General features: G+C 35.1%; 1 protein-coding gene and 1 non-coding gene across 2 annotated transcripts in view; both read left to right on the top strand.

Moving 5' to 3' along the window:
• Positions 1 to 17,964, top strand: part of ERP44 (endoplasmic reticulum protein 44) — a 98,531-nt gene that overhangs the window by 25,280 nt on the left and 55,287 nt on the right. Inside the window, exons 2-4 of the mRNA XM_003940085.3 lie at positions 6,194 to 6,266; positions 8,477 to 8,516; positions 13,774 to 13,889. Coding sequence (XP_003940134.1) covers positions 6,194 to 6,266; positions 8,477 to 8,516; positions 13,774 to 13,889 — 229 coding nt within the window. The remainder of the gene's footprint in view (positions 1 to 6,193; positions 6,267 to 8,476; positions 8,517 to 13,773; positions 13,890 to 17,964) is intronic.
• On the top strand, positions 16,041 to 16,147 carry LOC120366432 (U6 spliceosomal RNA). Its single transcript, XR_005581100.2, has one exon. It is a non-coding gene; the product is annotated as a U6 spliceosomal RNA (small nuclear RNA).

Here is a 17,964-nt window from a genome sequence, read left to right as displayed (position 1 = left end):
CTGTAAAATTTCCTGTATTCTGATAGGGCAGCTTGCATCTTCATTGTGTCATTTTATAAGTTCCTCTGTAGCCGGTGTTCCTTATACACTAGTTTCTTGGGCTTGATTAGATTATGATCACATTCAAATTGTTTTTAAGAATATTTACAAGTGGTGCTTTCTGTCTTGTATTGCATCCCATCAAGAAGCAGAATTCTTGGTTGTCCCGCTTTTAGTGATGTTAAAAGATTGCTCAGTAACAGTGTTGATATATTCATTCTGCACTAAAATTAATTTAAAGCTTCATGAAAGCCTGGGCAAAAAGAGTACTGACATACAAGTAATCTCATTGTTAATGCCCAGCAGTTACCTTCTTTAGCGAATACATAATGACTTTGCAAGAATGATGGATGACTCTTAAATTAAAATATTTGAATGAGATAACCTTCTTTCTCTCTTTTATTTTTAATGTGAAAATGAAGTTTGTAAGATTAATTTAACCATGTACAACATTATGTTTTTCAGTGTCTAGCATGTAGACACTGAGATGACTCAGTGAAATATTTGCGGAATGAGTAAGTGAACAAAAGATACCAACATGTATGTAGACTCTCTTAAGGTAACTTTCTTTCATAAAGTATCCTGTGTAAGAATTACAGTGCAGCACAAAGTAGAATGGTAACAATTATTATCTTAACTTTTCTTCTAGTTCCCATGCTTTGTTAGTGCTGCCAATTACTAGAAGTTTGAGTTTTAAAAGAGCAAAATGTGGTGATTTTAAGAGAATAACTTTTTCCACACAGAAGTTGAGAAGTTCACCCCCAGCTCTGAAAAGCTTTTTATAACAAAAATATCCTCTTCAAAGGTCAGAGAAAAATATATTGTCTATTTAAGGTAAATTAGTTAATCACATTTTTAAATACACTGAAGAACGAAACACAGACAGTTTTTAATGGGAATTCATGTGTGATCAAAAAACTAAAATTCAAGAAAAAGTATGAATTGCAATACATTTTGTTTCTTTTTATTTCTCCATGATTGTTTTTACTGGCCTTAATTTGAAATTAAGAATTTGTATTGTCTATATTTGAACTTTTTTGGGGCAGGGAATTTGTTTTTTCAAACATTTCTGCACCATATTTTGACTGACTTAATGAAGAAATCTTATAATTCTAGTGTTTCTTTATAAATGCAGATTGGTTCTCATATGACCAAGATGGGTTGCACTGATGCTATAGGAAGGTTGTACTACTGAACAATTTAAGGGTTAAAGTAGCTTCTCAGTGTTATTCTATACTTAGTCCTGTTTTTCCCTTCTTTTTGAACTTCTAGTTCATTATAATGCTTCTGGGAATGTGAATAGTGTGAGATGTGCCTTGATTGATACCCAACTTCAAGGCCCTTTTAGTTCCTGTCAGCCTCAGCTGCTTTTCTCCAGGGACATTTCAACATCTCCCAGCTTCTTGAAGCTAACTGCAAACCTTTATACTTTTGTTGCCTGCCAGCTTAATGCAAAACTGAAAGTAAGAGTGGACTGATTGGAGTCAGAGAAGTGGCCCCCAGGGAAGAGAAGCAGCCTGGGTCCCAGGGCACTGGGACTACAGATGGTAGGCTGATTTGTCAATCTAGATTAGAAATGGAAGAGAGCTGTTGCCTGGTACATTGCTTATTTTTTGCTATAGGAGAGACATAGTTTGTAAAGAAGGGGCTCTGAGAATCTCCCAATAGAAAGGCAAGTAAATGAAAGATTTAGCAAAAATACACCAAGCTTTTACAGCAGAATACCTAGCAGATGTACTGCCAACTGAGAACACTAATGCCACAGGAAAAGAAACATCCCTTATTGAAGATTCTATTTTATGACAGTGATTTCATGCTGAAATATCTGTTAAAGCTATTTTTTGAACAGAAGACAGTATACTTTTAAAAAATTAGCATCTATGTACCTCTCTGATAGGTTACAGATTCATTCTACATTTTTCTAAAAGCACAGCAATTTGCATGTCAATGCATTATCACAAATGGGCCTTACTTGTACTTGTGTTCATATTTGAGGACCAAAAACATTGTACAGAGTTTAAATCAAATTTACACACTTGCTCCTAGAGTAAAAAAATTGCTTTCCAAAACAGTGTTCCTGAACTTTAATGTGCATAGGAATCAACTGAGGATCTTATTAAAATGGAGCTTCTCATTCAGTAGGTCTGGGGTGGGAACTAGTATTCTCTATTGCTCACAAGCTTCTAGGTGATACCAGTGCAGCAGTTTCAGAGGCCACACTTTAAATATTAAGATTTTAAGATATTGAGCTTTAAATAAACAAACTCACTAGAAATAATTCTTGTTTTCTAAACTCATTTACTAAGATATTTTAAGACAACACTTGACACCTAGCTAATGCCTCTATGGATTAGGAATCTTATTAACAGAAGTAATATTTGATAACCTCTTTACCTGATGTTTTATTAGCCTCTAGTCCTGAAAGTCTCAAATTATGTATTTTCATGACTGAATTAACAACCTTAAATTATAGCACCATACAAAAAGTGTTGAATTTTTATTCACTTATGTAATAAAATTCTTCCTCTGTTTTGTGGTAATTTATGGATGATTCTTTTCATTCTACTCCCCAGCTTTCTTAGGGTATAATTGACAAAAATTGTATATATTTATGATGTACAGTGAGATATTTTGCTATATGTATATATATTGTTAAATGATTGTCAAGCTAATTACCATATCTTTCACCTCATATACTTTTTTGTTGTTGTTGTGAGAATATTATCTAATAGCAATTTTCAAGGATACAGTACAGTCATTCATGGCTTGATGATGGGGTTATGTTCTGAGAAATGTGTCATTAGGCAATTTTGTCATTGTGCAAACATCATAAAATATAATTACACAAACCTAGATGGTATAGCCTACTACACACCTACTATAACCAAAAAATAATAGCCTATTACTTTTAGGTTACCTGTATAGTATGTTAATATAGTGAATATTGTAGGCAATTGTAATACAGTCTTAAAAATGCCACTCTGCTCTGCTTTCTTGGCAAGTAAATGAGCTAATAAACTGAAGAGAATGACCCAGTTGTAAAATACTTCCTAAGTTCATGTCTATATATTTGTATATGTTGTCTAAATACTTCATCATTAGAGACTATATTCTTCATGACTATTAAGATCTATGAAATTTTTCGTATGTCTTTGTTTTGTTTTTAACATAAATTTAAAAATTTTATTCAAGTCTAAATTTATGATCCTTATCAAAAATTAATGATCCTTATCAAAAGCTTTATGGTCTGGAGTCATACTTTATTTTACTTAAGCACTATAGTATTTGACACATGAAGATGTCTCCCCGGGAGAATCTTGCTGCTGCCCAGGGCTGACATGAAAAGAAACAATTTGTCAGACTAGTGGAGCTTATTAACAGTTCAAATAAACAACCGTCTTTCTCATCATACTGCATATTAATAGAAATGTTAATGATAAGCTAACAGGAAACTGCCTTCTTTACACCCTACAGGGAGCAGAGATTGCTGGGTCAGAGACAGTTTTCTTGCTTTGGGCCCTCTTAACAAACACAACTGTTAGCAAAATATCGGTCTTATCACTTTCATATTTATTAACACAGTGTTTTTAAATAGTTGCCTGTTTAATACAACCAAATTGATCGTTGCCTCATTTTTGCCATGAGTTAGCATGTAAATGTTTTTGCCATGTAAGTATTTCAAGGTAAAATGCAATTTCTGCCCCCACCCCCCGCCGTTTTTTTTTTTGTTTTTTTTTGTTTTTTTTTTTTTGTTTGTTTGTTTGTTTGTGTTTTTTTTGGTGAGACAGGGTCCTGTTCTGTCATCCATGCTGGAGTGCCAGTGGCACAATGATAGCCCACTGCAAACTTGAACTTTTGGGTTCAAGTAATCCAGTGGCCTCAGCCTCCCCACTAGCTAGGACTACAGGCATGTGCCACTATGCCTGGCTAATTTTTAAGGTTTTTGTGGAGACAGAGTCTTGCTATGTTGCCTAGGCTAGTCTTGAACTTCTGGCCTCAAGGGGTCCTCCTGCCTTGGCCTCCCAAAGTGCTGGAATTATAGGCGTAAGCCACTGTGCCCAGCTAGTAAAAAGCTATTAACTTTAGACTTTAAACATATATTCTCTTTACATATTTTGATAGATGATAACTAACTCTTCAAAAATACTTCAGAATAACCAGAAGAGTAGATTTGGAGTGTTCCCAACACAGAGAAATGATATATGTTTCAGGAATGGGTATCCCACTTACCTTATTGAGTTCTTAGATGACGGACTTTGATAATGCCAATTTCATTGTTCTATGATAATATTTTTCTGCCTTCTTGAGTTTTTCTTTAGCACACAAGTGTAAAATCTTGCTATTACCAGTATTATTGAGTTCCACTGTTATCTAGAATTGGTCAGATGCTTATGAAGACAGGATCTGTTATTAAGACATTGATAATATAGAGTAGAAAAGATTTATTTTCTTACCCATCTCTAGGTTCCTGTCTGAGACCCCTATAATAAAAGATAGATTAATAAGAGAAAAGCATCCAAATTTATTTAATAGAACTTTTACATGACATGGGAGCCTTCAAAAATTAACAACCCAAAGAAATGGGAAAAACTTTATTTTTATGCATAGGTTGATGAAGAGTGGACAGTTGTACCCACGTACAACTGGACAAAGGGGGTATGATCTAACAGTAATAAACTGGGAGAACTGTTAGTTCAGATTCTTCTTGGTGTCCCTGTGTCCTCAGAGATTGGGATGTTCCTTTTCTCAGGGTCTAGAGGATACGTCTCTTAGAGGGGTCTTATGACCTACTTTAGAAGACTATCAGAGAATTATTTTATGACCTGTTTTGGGGGAGAAGGGCAGGAGAAGGTCAAAGAGACGTTTTTGCTTCTGCCATTTTCTCAGATGCCAGTGTGCCATATTTTGTGGTAATGTGTCCTAAACCCCATCAATAGTAAGTAATGACTAGTGAGGGAAGTCTGATCTTTCCAGTTAATGTTTGAGGCACTGAAACAATGAAATTAGTTATATAAGTCAGATATTTGGAGATTTGCAATTATTTAGCCTACTTTTAGGAGAGTGTAATTTATTGGTTGCTGACAGACATGATAGTTATTGGTTACACTATTATGGTAATTTAAAAAAATAAGACTCAGTGTTATCTTTAGGCCTTTCCTAAGAAAATAATAAATCTATAGAGATATTTTTAAAAATTAGCTGGGCTTATTAATATACTAGCATCAGTGTCTCTCTTTACAGCATTTAGATTGAATTGTTGGTGAATTATAAAAGTTTTGAGTCTGTTAGAAGTGCTGAAGTTTTCAGGAAATGGGTGGGCAAAAGAGTAGTCTTCAGGACTTTGATCAGAGCCTGACATTAGTTGTCATTCAGTAAAAAGCCCGTAAATGAATTTCTATACACAAACTCTATTCTATACACAAACAAAAAACTCTCTAGTGAGCAAACACCAAGTGATTAAAGTTGGAAACTAAAATATACTAAATTTTACTTTTTAAAATGAGGAAACATTTGCTAATTTAGTTTAAAATTTTACATTTTCTTTGTTTTGCAGATGAGAGGCTAAGCTTTTCTTTGATAAACTTGAACTTTGGATTTCAGGTTTATTAAAGGGGAAGCAAAACCATTCTTATTTTAGTAGCCTCTCATGTAACACATTGTTATCACCAGTAAGTGAAAATGATACTGGAAGGGCTTTTGGTTTATAACTTGCAAAAATCTTTCTTGCATTCTTCATTGTTTCCTTCTTAGAAACGTGGCAGAATAGAATCAGCAAAGTTAGCTTTGGTTTTTATATTTATACCTTAAAAACTGATTATCTCTTCACAAATTATTTCTTGTGATGCTATAAAGTTCTTGAAAGTATTAATTTGAAAACATATGTACATTATCAGGTTTCCTAATTGTTTAGAAGCAATTTATTTTGTGTATTTGAAAGTATATAAAGTTTTATTTGACCAATTTCTGGGCTTGAGAAGCTGATGTTTCTTCTATTTCATTTATCTAGTCTAACCACTAGGAATAAAGATTTAATTCAATTGATGGATAATTTTTTAAGGAACAAGTGGAATCAACTTTATTTTTGGATTTTCTGCTTTTACATATTTGCCTTTTGTGGACACCTTTATTAATTTCTCATTTTTTAAATTTTCAGGTAACTTGGGTTTTTACTCCTGTAACAACTGAAATAACAAGTCTTGATACAGAGAATATAGATGAAATTTTAAGTAAGTACCTCAATATTTTTAAAGTGTACTCTTTCTTCTCTATATAGAGTTAGTTTACATATACAAAAAATAAAATAAAATCTCAGTTACCTAGCACAGATAAAGAACTTGCATTCTGATGAATTCCATGGCTTTCTAAATTATCAAACCATTTTTTGTTACTTTTAGTATCTTTTATTTGACTTGATATAGATATCATTCTTAACAATTCATGAAATGTTCTGATAAACCTGCTTAGAGGCCAGTAGTTCTTACTGTGTTGTATTAAATGTTAATGACCTTAGGACAGAGCCGAGACTTTTTTTCTTCTTTTTTTCGCTTTAATTAGATCGCCTACTCTGATCTCTTTCATTGTCATTGGTCCAGTTAAGTTCAGTAAGTCTTTTTTATTTTTTATTTTAGAAAAAGCATCTTGCTTTGTCACCCAGACTGGAGTGCAGTGGCATGATAATATTATTGCTCACTCCATCCTTGACCCCCTGGGCTCAAGCAATCCTCTTTCCTCAACCTTCCATGTTAGCTGGGACTACAGGTGTGCTCCACTGCACCTAGCTAATTTTAAATTTTTCTTGTAGTGACATGGTCTTGCTGTGTTGCCCAGGCTGGTCTTGAACTCCTGGCCGCAAGCAATCCTCTTGTCTTGGCCTCCTGAAGTGATGGGATTACAGGCATGAGCCACCACACTTGGCCTAATAAGTTTTTTTACTGAATGCTTTGTTTGCTGACAATGTGATTATAGATATAATTAAGGGAAACCCTTTCTTGTTTTTTAAAAATAGTAAAGGAAAGGTGAAGATGTGGTTGATAGAAAATCACAGCTTAGGAGCTTTAAGAAAATATACAGTTTGCATAAATGATTTTTTAACCCTCTGTTTTATGCACTGGTTTGCACATAACAAAATCAAAAGTAATAGAGGCAAAAGGAGTTACAACATTCATTGAGTGTAATGTATTATGTTTCTGGACCTTTAAATGCTAAAAGTCTATTCCTGTCTTATGGAGTCTCTTTAGAGAAGTGGTTTTGTAAACTTTAGCATGTATCAAAATTACCTGGAACACTTATTAATATCCATACTGCTAGGAAATTGCTAGACCCCTACCTAAGAATTTGCATTTCTGTGAGTTCCCAGGTGATGTTGGTGTTTCTGGTCCACAAACCACAGTTTGTGAACCACTGCTTTAGAGCAAATAAGCAAGAGGATAAAAAGTAACTTGAAGGTAAAAAGGGAAGAAAGGAATTGAAACTCACATGTCATTCTCATTTCTGTCATCTTTCAAATTCTAGAATATCTTTGTGTTTTATTTTCATGAGTGCTTGAGTTTCTCTTGTAAGGTTAGGCAAAAAGCACTACATCTTTCTCATGTCTTTACATCCTGATAATGCAAATAATGCTGTTATTTTTGCAGCAGGGAATAACTGTTGAATGGATAGGAACCAAAAAATTGATGTCTTGTGCAACACTATTGTAGATTACTTGTAACTAGGTGGGATATGTGAGGTTTAGAAATAACTTAGTTATACAGGTCTTTTCTATTATGTGGGATTTTATTTGCAGAACTAGTTCTCAGTTATTTATGGATATGGAAAATCAAAAAATAAAAATACAGATCATTCTACTTTGCTTTTTATGATAGTAGCTTACTTGCCTTATCTGGACTTCATTTCCCATTTGCTTTAAATCCATTTAAGATGCAATGAAGTCTGGTGTGATGGCTCATGCCTGTAATCCCAGCACTTCGGAAGGTTAAGGTGGGAGGTTGCTTGAGGCCAAGAGTTTGAGACCAGCCTGGGTAATATAACCAGACCCTGTCTCTACAAAAAAATACAAAAATTAGCCAGGTATGGTGGTGTGTGCCTGCAGTCCTAACTACTTGGGAGGCTGAGGTAGGAGGATCACTTCAACCCAGGAGTTTGAGGCTGCAGTGAGTTTTCATGCCACTGCACTCCAGCCTGGGCAACAGTGAGACCCGGTCTCAAAAAAATAAAAGATGCAATGAACTTTTAAAGATGAAGCATAGAGGGAGAAGAGAAAAAGTCTCCCATAAATTATATAAACTGCCCATGACTCTAGGTTTCCAAGTGAGAGGTGATTGTTAACTGTGTTTTTTTAAGTGGACCCTTACAACGGACAAGATGGTAATGAAACTGTATCTTTAATTGTGTCAAAATTATTACAAATAACTTATGTGGTTTTGTCTTTCAATTTCAGACAATGCTGATGTTGCTTTAGTAAATTTTTATGCTGACTGGTAAGTAATCTTATTATTTGGGTTTGTGTGTGTTTGTTTTTACTTGCTAAAGGTTAATTTTTCTTTGCTAGAAAGGGGAAGGGAAGGCTTTTTCTATTTCAGTACAGTATTCCATACATAAAGTCCTTTAAGGTTCATCCACAAAGAAAGCAGTTTAATTTTGTAAGGATTTCTGTTTTAAGAAAGAAATGGTGCTGATTCTGTTATCTTGTGTCTTAAGAACAAGTAACATAAAACTCAAATATGACTCCTTCCACTCCTCCCCATGCAAAGGGAACACATAACGCAATTCTGTATTTGTCCTGACTGGAAGGAGGGTAGTTTTTGTAGGTCATGATTTGGGTATGGCAAGTTTAGAAGGAAAAATAATGTTGACATTTAAAAATTTATACAATCTACTGCCTCTTCTAGGATACCTTTACTCCTTCCCCTGGCTGAATCAGAGTCTGTCTTTTGTGTTTATGTAGTACTCTATGTACCATTTTTTTTTTCTTACTAAATGTTTTGTTTTTTCTTATTTGTTTGTGCCCTAGCAAACACTCTTTGAGGGCAGAGATAATGGCTTACTAGTATTCCCAGCATCTAGACCAATTTGGTGTGTAGTAGGTGTTATAGAATATGGCATGGAGACAGGAATAAGGGAGATTTAGCGAGAAAGATTCTGAAACACTGGCATAATCTTTATTTCTAGACACTCTGTATCTTATCTGACCCATTAAGGCTTACTACCTACCATACTCCAGGCCACAGTCCTGTCATTTACTTAGAATTCATTACTCAGTCTCCTCATTTCTTTTCTGTACCTCTAGTCTTAGGTATCTCCATTCTGTTCTCTACGATGTAAGGCAGAATTCTCTTTCTTAACAGTGTAAATAAGATTGGTTAACACCCCTTCTTAAAACCCTCAAAGGGTTTCCATTACCTTTGGGCTAAAGTTTAAATCCTTTACTTTGACCCAGAAGGCCCCTTACGAACTGGTCTCTTATTCCCTCTGCAGCTGTTATGTCTTATCTCTCTCCACTTCCACAATCTGTTCCAGTTATACCAAGCTTCTTTCAATTCCTATGAAATTCTTTATTTCATCACTGGACTGCTAGGCATGATATTTCCCCTGCCTGGATGGATCATTCTTCTGTCGCCCACTTCTCTACTTAGTTAAGTCCTAATGTTTCAAGTCTTAAATTAGATGCCATTTTCTCCAGGTCGTCTTCCTAGATCAATACATTTACTCCTACTCTTGACTCTGATAAGGTGATAAGGGGCCCTTCTGTTATTTCCCATAACACCCCATACTTACCCAATCATAACACTTGTAAGCTATAATCCAGTTGGTGATTCCCTACTACATTGTTTGCTTTGTGAAAATGGTTACCATAGTTTTATTTTTAACATTAATCCCCAAGCACTTTGCTTAATACGTGGCTGATAAGTACATAGTATCTATAGAATGAATATATATATGGTATGATTACTTAAAGAACTTTAGTAAAAAGTTGAAGATACACAGAGAAAATGCTATGTATAAAATATGTAACAAAGGTAGCATTTTTCAAGGTAAATTAGGGTTGTCAAGATGTATTAATAGCCACAAAATTTGGTAGAAGATTATGTAATCCAATCCATTTTAAAATGAGAAAACTGAGATCCAGGGGAGTCAAGTACTTTCCCAAGGTTACTTGACTAGATGATGTCTGAAGAAAAACTAGAATGACATTGTCCTGAGAGATTCAGTATGTTGCAAGAAATTCTATATGTTGAAAAAGCTGAATTGGAAACATGGACTGTTATTTGGGAAAACATTACCTAAAGAATATCTTCTTAATGAATTAATACTCTTTTATACAACTGAAAGGCCTGGTAATTGGTTGTAGGATATAGACTTATACTATGTGATTTCGTAGTCTAGACTCTGAGTTCCCCCTGGAAGTTAGGGATTTGACACTGTTTAATAATTCTCTAATAGAGGTGCTTAAAAATACTGCTACTCCTTGAGTAATACCATAGTAGGTGATTAATAATGCTGTTTTGTGCCAGACTTTTTTAAAAGTTACTTAATATTTATGGGTACGTAGTAGGTATATATATTTATGGAGTACATGAGATACTTTGATGGCGGTGTACAGTGTATAATAATCACATGGTTGGGCACGGTGGCTCACTCCTATAATCCCAGCACTTCTGGGAGACTATGGGGGGTGGATCATGAGGTCAAGAGATTGAGACCATCCTGGCCAACATGGTGAAACCCCATCTCTCCTAAAAAATAGAAAAATTAGCTGGGCGTGGTGGTGCCTGCCTGTAGTCCCAGCTACTCGGCAGGCTGAGACAGGAGAATCCCTTGAACTCGGGAGGCAGAGGTTGCAGTGAGCCAAGATTGCACCATTGCACTTCAACCTGGGTGACAGAGCGAGACTCTGTCTAAAAAAAATAAAAAAATTAAAAATAATAATTACATCAGGGTAAATGGGGTATTCATCACTTCAAGGATTCATCATTTCTATATGTTACAAATATTCCAGTTATACCCTTTTAGTTATTTTTAAATGTATAATAAACTTCTGTTTACTGTAGCCACCCTACTGGATCTTATTCATTCTAACTATATTTTTGTACCCATTAACCATTCCCATCCAGACTCTTTACATACGTTGTTTTTAATGCTCAGAACCACTCTGCAGGTAGGTATTATAATTTCCATTTTAGGTTGAGGAATTGAGGCTCAGAAAGGTCATATGGCTAGTAAGTGGTGGAACTGGGATTTAAATTCAGGTATGTCTGACTCCAAAGTTCATTTTTTTCTCTAACTAGATCATATTAGTAGTGCCCTCAAAATGTCTCTGCAAAGATTTATCTATCTGGTAGATTTCTTAAGGATTGATTTAAGCACTAGGTTGGAGATTAGGTTTAGATAACCCTTGGGGCCTTTTAATAGATCCATTGCTTTTGTGATGTTCCTTTTGTTCCTTTTATAAATGTATCATTTCCATGTGTATGGATACATGTGTATGAAGGTACAGTAATACTGGAATTCAACTTTTATTTCATTTTCCCTTTTGGTATAGGTTGAGTATCCCTTATCTGAAATACTTGGGACCAGTTTCAGAATTTGGAATTTTTCATATTTGGGAATATTTGCCTTATACTTACTGGCTTAGCATCCCTAACCCCAAAAACATGAAATCCAGAATGCTTCAATGAGCATTTCCTTTGAGCGTCTTGTCAGCCCTCAAACTGTTTTAGATTTTCAAACATTTTGAATTTTCGGATTAGGGACATTCAACCTGTATTAAGACAGGTCCTATTTTAAACATAAACCATGCTTAAATACTTACTGGGTAGCAAACTGGACAATCTAGAGAAAAGAAACCCTTGATGTGTTTTTTTACGTTGCCCTTAAGCCATAAAGAAGCTTGCCCACTCATTCTTTACTATGTCAGATCTAAATTTTTCAAGAAACCATTAATCAGCCCCTACTCCTTGCCTCTCTTGCCCTCCAGCTACCTTATTTTTAGCAAACTGTAAGAATCCACAAACCTGGGGTCCTAGCTGCTCCAATTCCTCCATTCTATCAATTTATTCATTTAACACACATATATGCAATGCCTATTAGAATACGTAGTCAAATAAGACACGGTCCATGATGTCCACAGACCCCACCCACTTATCCCTGATGGGAGAGTTTTAAGAATGCTAAAAGAGGAAAGAGCCACATGAAAGCAAGAGATTGAAGATACAGATGTGTCTCCTTGATATATTCTAGGACACCTCCTTAGGAAGTCAGGTGAGTGGGCTAGAAGAGATATATACAAGAAGAAATAGGGAGGAAGTATAATGTTTGCATCCTTTCACAGGCTTTCCAATATTTTTATTGCATTACAGCTAATACGTATGACCTAATTACATGTGGATTAAACTGTTCACTGGCATCATTTAAGTAAATTTGGTGGAAAATGGCCCTGGAAGCAAGAGTAGCAATTTGTTTGTTTATATATCCTTAATACTTCTTCTGTAAGACAATGGCCATTGTAACCCAGCTGGTTATTTGCTGATTCTGATTCTTCTCCTTCTTACTGGGTCCCTTTAATGAGCTACAACATAGTCATGCACAACATAATGATGTTTAGGTCAATGACAGAAGTCACATAAGATTATATAATACCATATTTTTACTATACCTTTTCTGTGTTTAGATACGTTTAGATACAAAAATGTTATCGTGTTACAATTGCCTACAGTAATTAGTATATTAACATGTGGTACAGGTTTGTAGCCTAGGAGTAATGGGAGGCTGTATACCATATAGTATAGGTGCATGCTAGGCTATATTGTCTAGGTTCATGTAAATATACTTTATGATGTTCACACAGTGAAGAAATCGCCTAATGGTTTCTCAAAGTGTATCCCTGTCATTAAACACCACATGACTGTGTTTGTCAAATGTTTGGCTTGATTAAGGGACAGTTAGAAGTAACAAGTTAATAGTAATACTGTGGGGCTTGTGCGTTGTGTTTAAAAGAAAAAAGAAAATATAGACAGGAGGTCTTGGTTAGAATTTAAAATATTTGCTTCTGGACTTACCGTTTTTAGTATGTTTATAGATATAAAAGCCCATTTTAACAAAGGATAAATTTGAGGGGAAATAATTCATTAAATACCATGTATTCTTTTAATGTAACTTATTTAGTATGCTAACTTGCCTATGAGATTGATAGAACTAGCCAGGTGGACCAGTCTAATATTTGTAATACAGTTAAAAGATTTTATTCAGTAGTCTAAAATTTCATTATTTTGAGGTGGGAGGATTGCTTGAGCCCTGGAGGTGGAGAGTGCAGTAAGCTGAGATTGTGCCCCTGCCCTCCATTAAAAATTAATAAAATAGAGAAAGCCAATTCTTTTTATGCATGTTCAAGCTTCAGTAGTTATAAATCCTAATAGTACTTCTTAGAGGGCTTATTTCAGACTTGTTTTATGACCTCTGCAAGAGATCCTGAGCTGTGTCCTTCATAATACTGGCAGTTATCTTAAGATGAATAAAACCAAAATTTATTAGACATTCTTAGAATCCATATATAGTCTTTGAATTCAACATTGTCTTCATCTCCATTGAATGACATCAGGGTCCTTGATTAAATCAAGTGTGTGATTATCTCACAAAGTTGTTTACTGTACCTATATCAAATGTCAATGGGTGATAACTGAAATAAGATTTTATTACCTCTGCTTTTCATTTTTAATTGGCATCCTTCTCTGTGTATAGGTGTCGTTTCAGTCAGATGTTGCATCCAATTTTTGAGGAAGCTTCCGATGTCATTAAGGAAGAATTTCCAAATGAAAATCAAGTAGTGTTTGCCAGAGTTGATTGTGATCAGCACTGTAAGTACCTCAACAAGAAGTCTAGAAGAAACTGTCCCATCCCACACACAGGCCCACAAACACATTTTTCTTTTCTTATTTTAAAATGCTTTACTTTAAGTGCAGAACCAAAAAGGTTCTAGTGACCTTGGTTGAATTGTTAACGATTTAATTTTTATGTACTTATAACACTACTTTCCATTTTGCTTGTGTGATGGTTTTTTTGTTGTTATTTAAAAAATTACAATAGGTCAAGCATAGGAATCAAAAGTAGCAGTGTTTTCTACCAAAGCAAATACCAAAATCAGTAAATAAAATTGAAATACAGTAATAAGTAATAGAAGAAAAATGGATTTCTATTAGTTTTAGAATCGTGAAAATACCATTTATAGTCATTTCAAATAAGATAGTCTCAGATTTTTGTGTGTTTCTGTTTTTAAAGATTCTGCGAAGATTGGTTTAGACTATTTTTGAGGTCTAATTAACTGTAGCAACTGATTATAAGTATTAGGAGTTTTAAGAAACTGAGCTTCGACTCTTAAAATCCACCCTCTTGCATTTTGCTTGTCCCAGCGGAGCATTCTCTATAAAATCCTCATGGTCTTTTGTATACATGACAGATTTCTCTAACTTGAGCTAGTGATCTTGCCATTGGTGTTTCTTCCTGTGTGCTCCCAGTATACTTGAACTTTCCTCTCTCATTGTACTAAACTCATTTTATTTGGTAGCTGGTTCATTGTGTCTTAGTTGTCTTATCAGCTGCATTGTCAGTTCATCAAGGCAGGAATTTTTTTTTCTTCTTTTTTAATGCTCACATTTAAGAGGAGACCAAACAATTTATTAATCTCTGTGTCTCAAGCATCTGACAATTTCTGGGAGACAGACTGCTCACAAAAAGCTTTTGCATTTAATTATTGGTAAGTTGGTATGAATACAGAACTGTCTCCCATTCTTCAAATTTTGTATTTTTTATACTTAACCTACTGATTAAAATTAGTATGTGTGTATACACACCTAAGTTTTCATTTTACTAATGAGAAATGGATATGAAATAGATTAATCAATGTTACACAACTCACTGTCTAGTCAAGCCAGAATTTGAATCCTGATCTGACCAGATGCCTTCATTTGCTCTTTTCTGATCAAACATTTTGGGAATTATCGATATAGCTTTGTGCTAGGCAGAAAGGCATTTTCCAACAGTAAATCATTTCACAGACTTCTAAGCCACACCCCATATTTCTGCTGAGATTCATTACTAGATAGGATAAAGGGAACAATAAAAAGTTGTCAGTACAGGCATGGGCTACATTTTCACATTGTTTTCCAGATCTTTTCTCCAACCTTTTATTGACAGAGAACATGATGTTTTTGGTGTGGGTTCTCATTTCAAATCTTCCTATTCCCCTAGGTATTTAATTAGATGTTACAGTATAGATAAGAGTCCCTATTTTTACTGAATTTGAACCATAAAATTGGAAATTACACTCTAAAGCTTAGAGTCATTGGGAAGAAAATTTAATAATATCCTTGAACCATAAATATCATTTATTCCATCTTTTAAACAGAACTTTTGAAGAAAATCTGACATTACTGCTAGTAAGCTTACTTTTGTGGGAGCAAATAACACAGTTCAGATGCTTTTCAATCCACCAGAAAGTTATCTGAGGTATTATGCATCTCTCTGAATATTTTTTTCTCTTCTATGTAATTCTTCACTTTTAAAGAAATGATGTTATGAAATCTTTATTGATTAATGTATTTATATTTTCCACAGTCTCTTTAGAGATTGTAAGACAGACTGTACTTTTGTTCACCTCATATGTGCTAGTTAGATTGTAGATGTTTTCTTTTTGTTTTGTTTTGTTTTTTGAGACGGAGTTTCGCTCTTGTTACCCAGGCTGGAGTGCAATGGCGCCATCTCGGCTCACCGCAACCTCTGCCTCCTGGGTTCAGGCAATTCTCCTGCCTCAGCCTCCTGAGTAGCTGGGATTACAGGCACACACCACCATGCCCAGCTAATTTTTTGTATTTTTAGTAGAGACGGGGTTTCACCATGTTGACCAGGATGGTCTCGATCTCTTGACCTCGTGATCCACCCTCCTCGGCCTCCCAAAGTGCTGGGATTGTAGAGGTTTTGAATTGGAAGAATCTTAAGAATTTTGTGTTCTGGTGCTCGCTTCGGCAGCACATATACTAAAATTGGAACGATGCAGAGAAGATTAGCATGGCCCCTGAGCAAGGATGACACGCAAATTCGTGAAGTGTTCCATATTAAAAAAAAAAAAAAAAAAAAAGAATTTTGTGTTCTGAAAAGAAATGCCTTTTAGGCAGATTATTCTGTGGTCGAATTTTTTTTTTCTAACCATTTAAACAACTTTAATTTATAAACTCATATATGTATCAGTGCTTTGAAAAATAGATTGTTCAATCCTAAAGCAGCTTTTTAAAAGAGATGTATTGAGATATAATTGACATATAATACATAAATTTAAATTATATAATTTGATAGGTTTTGATGCATGTATATATTCATGAAACTACAATCAAGATATATATTCATCACTACACTCAAGATACTGAGCGTATCTGTCATTCCCCAAAATTTTCCTTGTGTCCCTTTGTGGTCCCTGTCCGTTGCCTCTACTCCCCATCTCCATCATCCTTACAGACCAACTACTTTCCATCACTAGAGATTGGTTTGCATTTTCTAGAATTTTATATAAGTGAATCCTACAGTATGAGGTTTTTTTTTTTGTTGTTGTTGTTGTTTGTTTTGGTCTGGGTTTTTTTTTTTTTTTTGGACTCAGTATGTTTATTTTGAGATTGTTTCATGTTGCATATGTTATTCCTTATTATTTGGCAGCATTCTATTGTGTGGCTATATACCACAATTTATCTGTTCACTTCCTGACAGACATTTGGGTTGTTTCTACTTGCTGGCTATTACAAATAAAGCTGTTATGAACATTCAGATGTAAGTCTTTACACATATGCTTTCATTTTTACTCACCAAATACCTAGATGTGAAATGCGAGGTCATATGGTAGGTCCATGTTTAACTTTTAAATAAACTGCCAAACTATTTTCCAAAGTATTTCTTCTGTGTTATATATCCACTGGTAGTACATGAGAGTTCTAGTTGTTCCATATTCTTGTCAACACTTGGAGTGGGGATAGTCTATTTAATGTTACATATTCTAATACATGTGAAGTGGTATCTCCTTGTGGTTTACTTTGGATTTTTCTGTTAATGATGTTGAGAATATATTCACGTTTCTATAACATTCATATTATCTGTGATTAAGTGCCTGTTCAAATATTACATATTTTTTATTGGGTTGTTTATTTTCTTATTGAGATTTATTTATTTATTTATTTGTGACAGGGTCTCACTGTGTCGCCCAGGCTGTAATGCAGTGGTGCAATCTTGGCTCACTGCAGCCTCGACCTTTCCGGCCGCAGTGACCTTCCCACCTCAGCCTCCCAAGTAGCTGGGACCACAGGCATGTTTCACCACACCCAGCTAATGAAAAAAAAATTTTTTTTTTAGAGATAGTTCTTCCTATGTTGCCCAGGCTGGTCTCAAACACCTGGGCTAACGTGATCCTTCTGCCTGGGCCTCTGAAAGTGCTGAGATTACAAGCCTGAGTCACTGTGCCCTGCCCTCTTACTGAGTTTTGAGAGTTAGTTATTATATGTTGTGAATACAAGTCTTTTTTCACATGTGTAGTTTGCAGATGTTTTCTCCCATTCTACCCTTGTGTGTATTTTTTTAAAAATTATAAACTATACATAAAATTACTATCCTACCATTTTAAATTGTATAATTTAACTTTTTTTTTTTTTTTTTTTTTTTTAAGACAGAGTCTCTCTCTGTCGCCAGGCTAGAGTGCAGTGGCGTGATCTCAGCTCATTGCAACTTCCACCTCCTGGGTTCAAGTGATTCTCCTGCCTCAGCCTCCCGAGTAGCTGGGACTATAGGCACGCACCACCATGCCCAGCTAATTTTTGTGTTTTTTAGTGGAGACGGGGTTTCACCACATTAGCCCAGGATGGTCTCGATCTCTTGACCTTGTGATCGCCCGCATTGGCC

Source organism: Saimiri boliviensis, chromosome 2 (assembly GCF_048565385.1).
Source record: "Saimiri boliviensis isolate mSaiBol1 chromosome 2, mSaiBol1.pri, whole genome shotgun sequence".
Taxonomy (NCBI): Eukaryota; Metazoa; Chordata; class Mammalia; order Primates; family Cebidae; genus Saimiri; species Saimiri boliviensis.
This window is presented reverse-complemented; position numbering and strand designations above follow the sequence as displayed.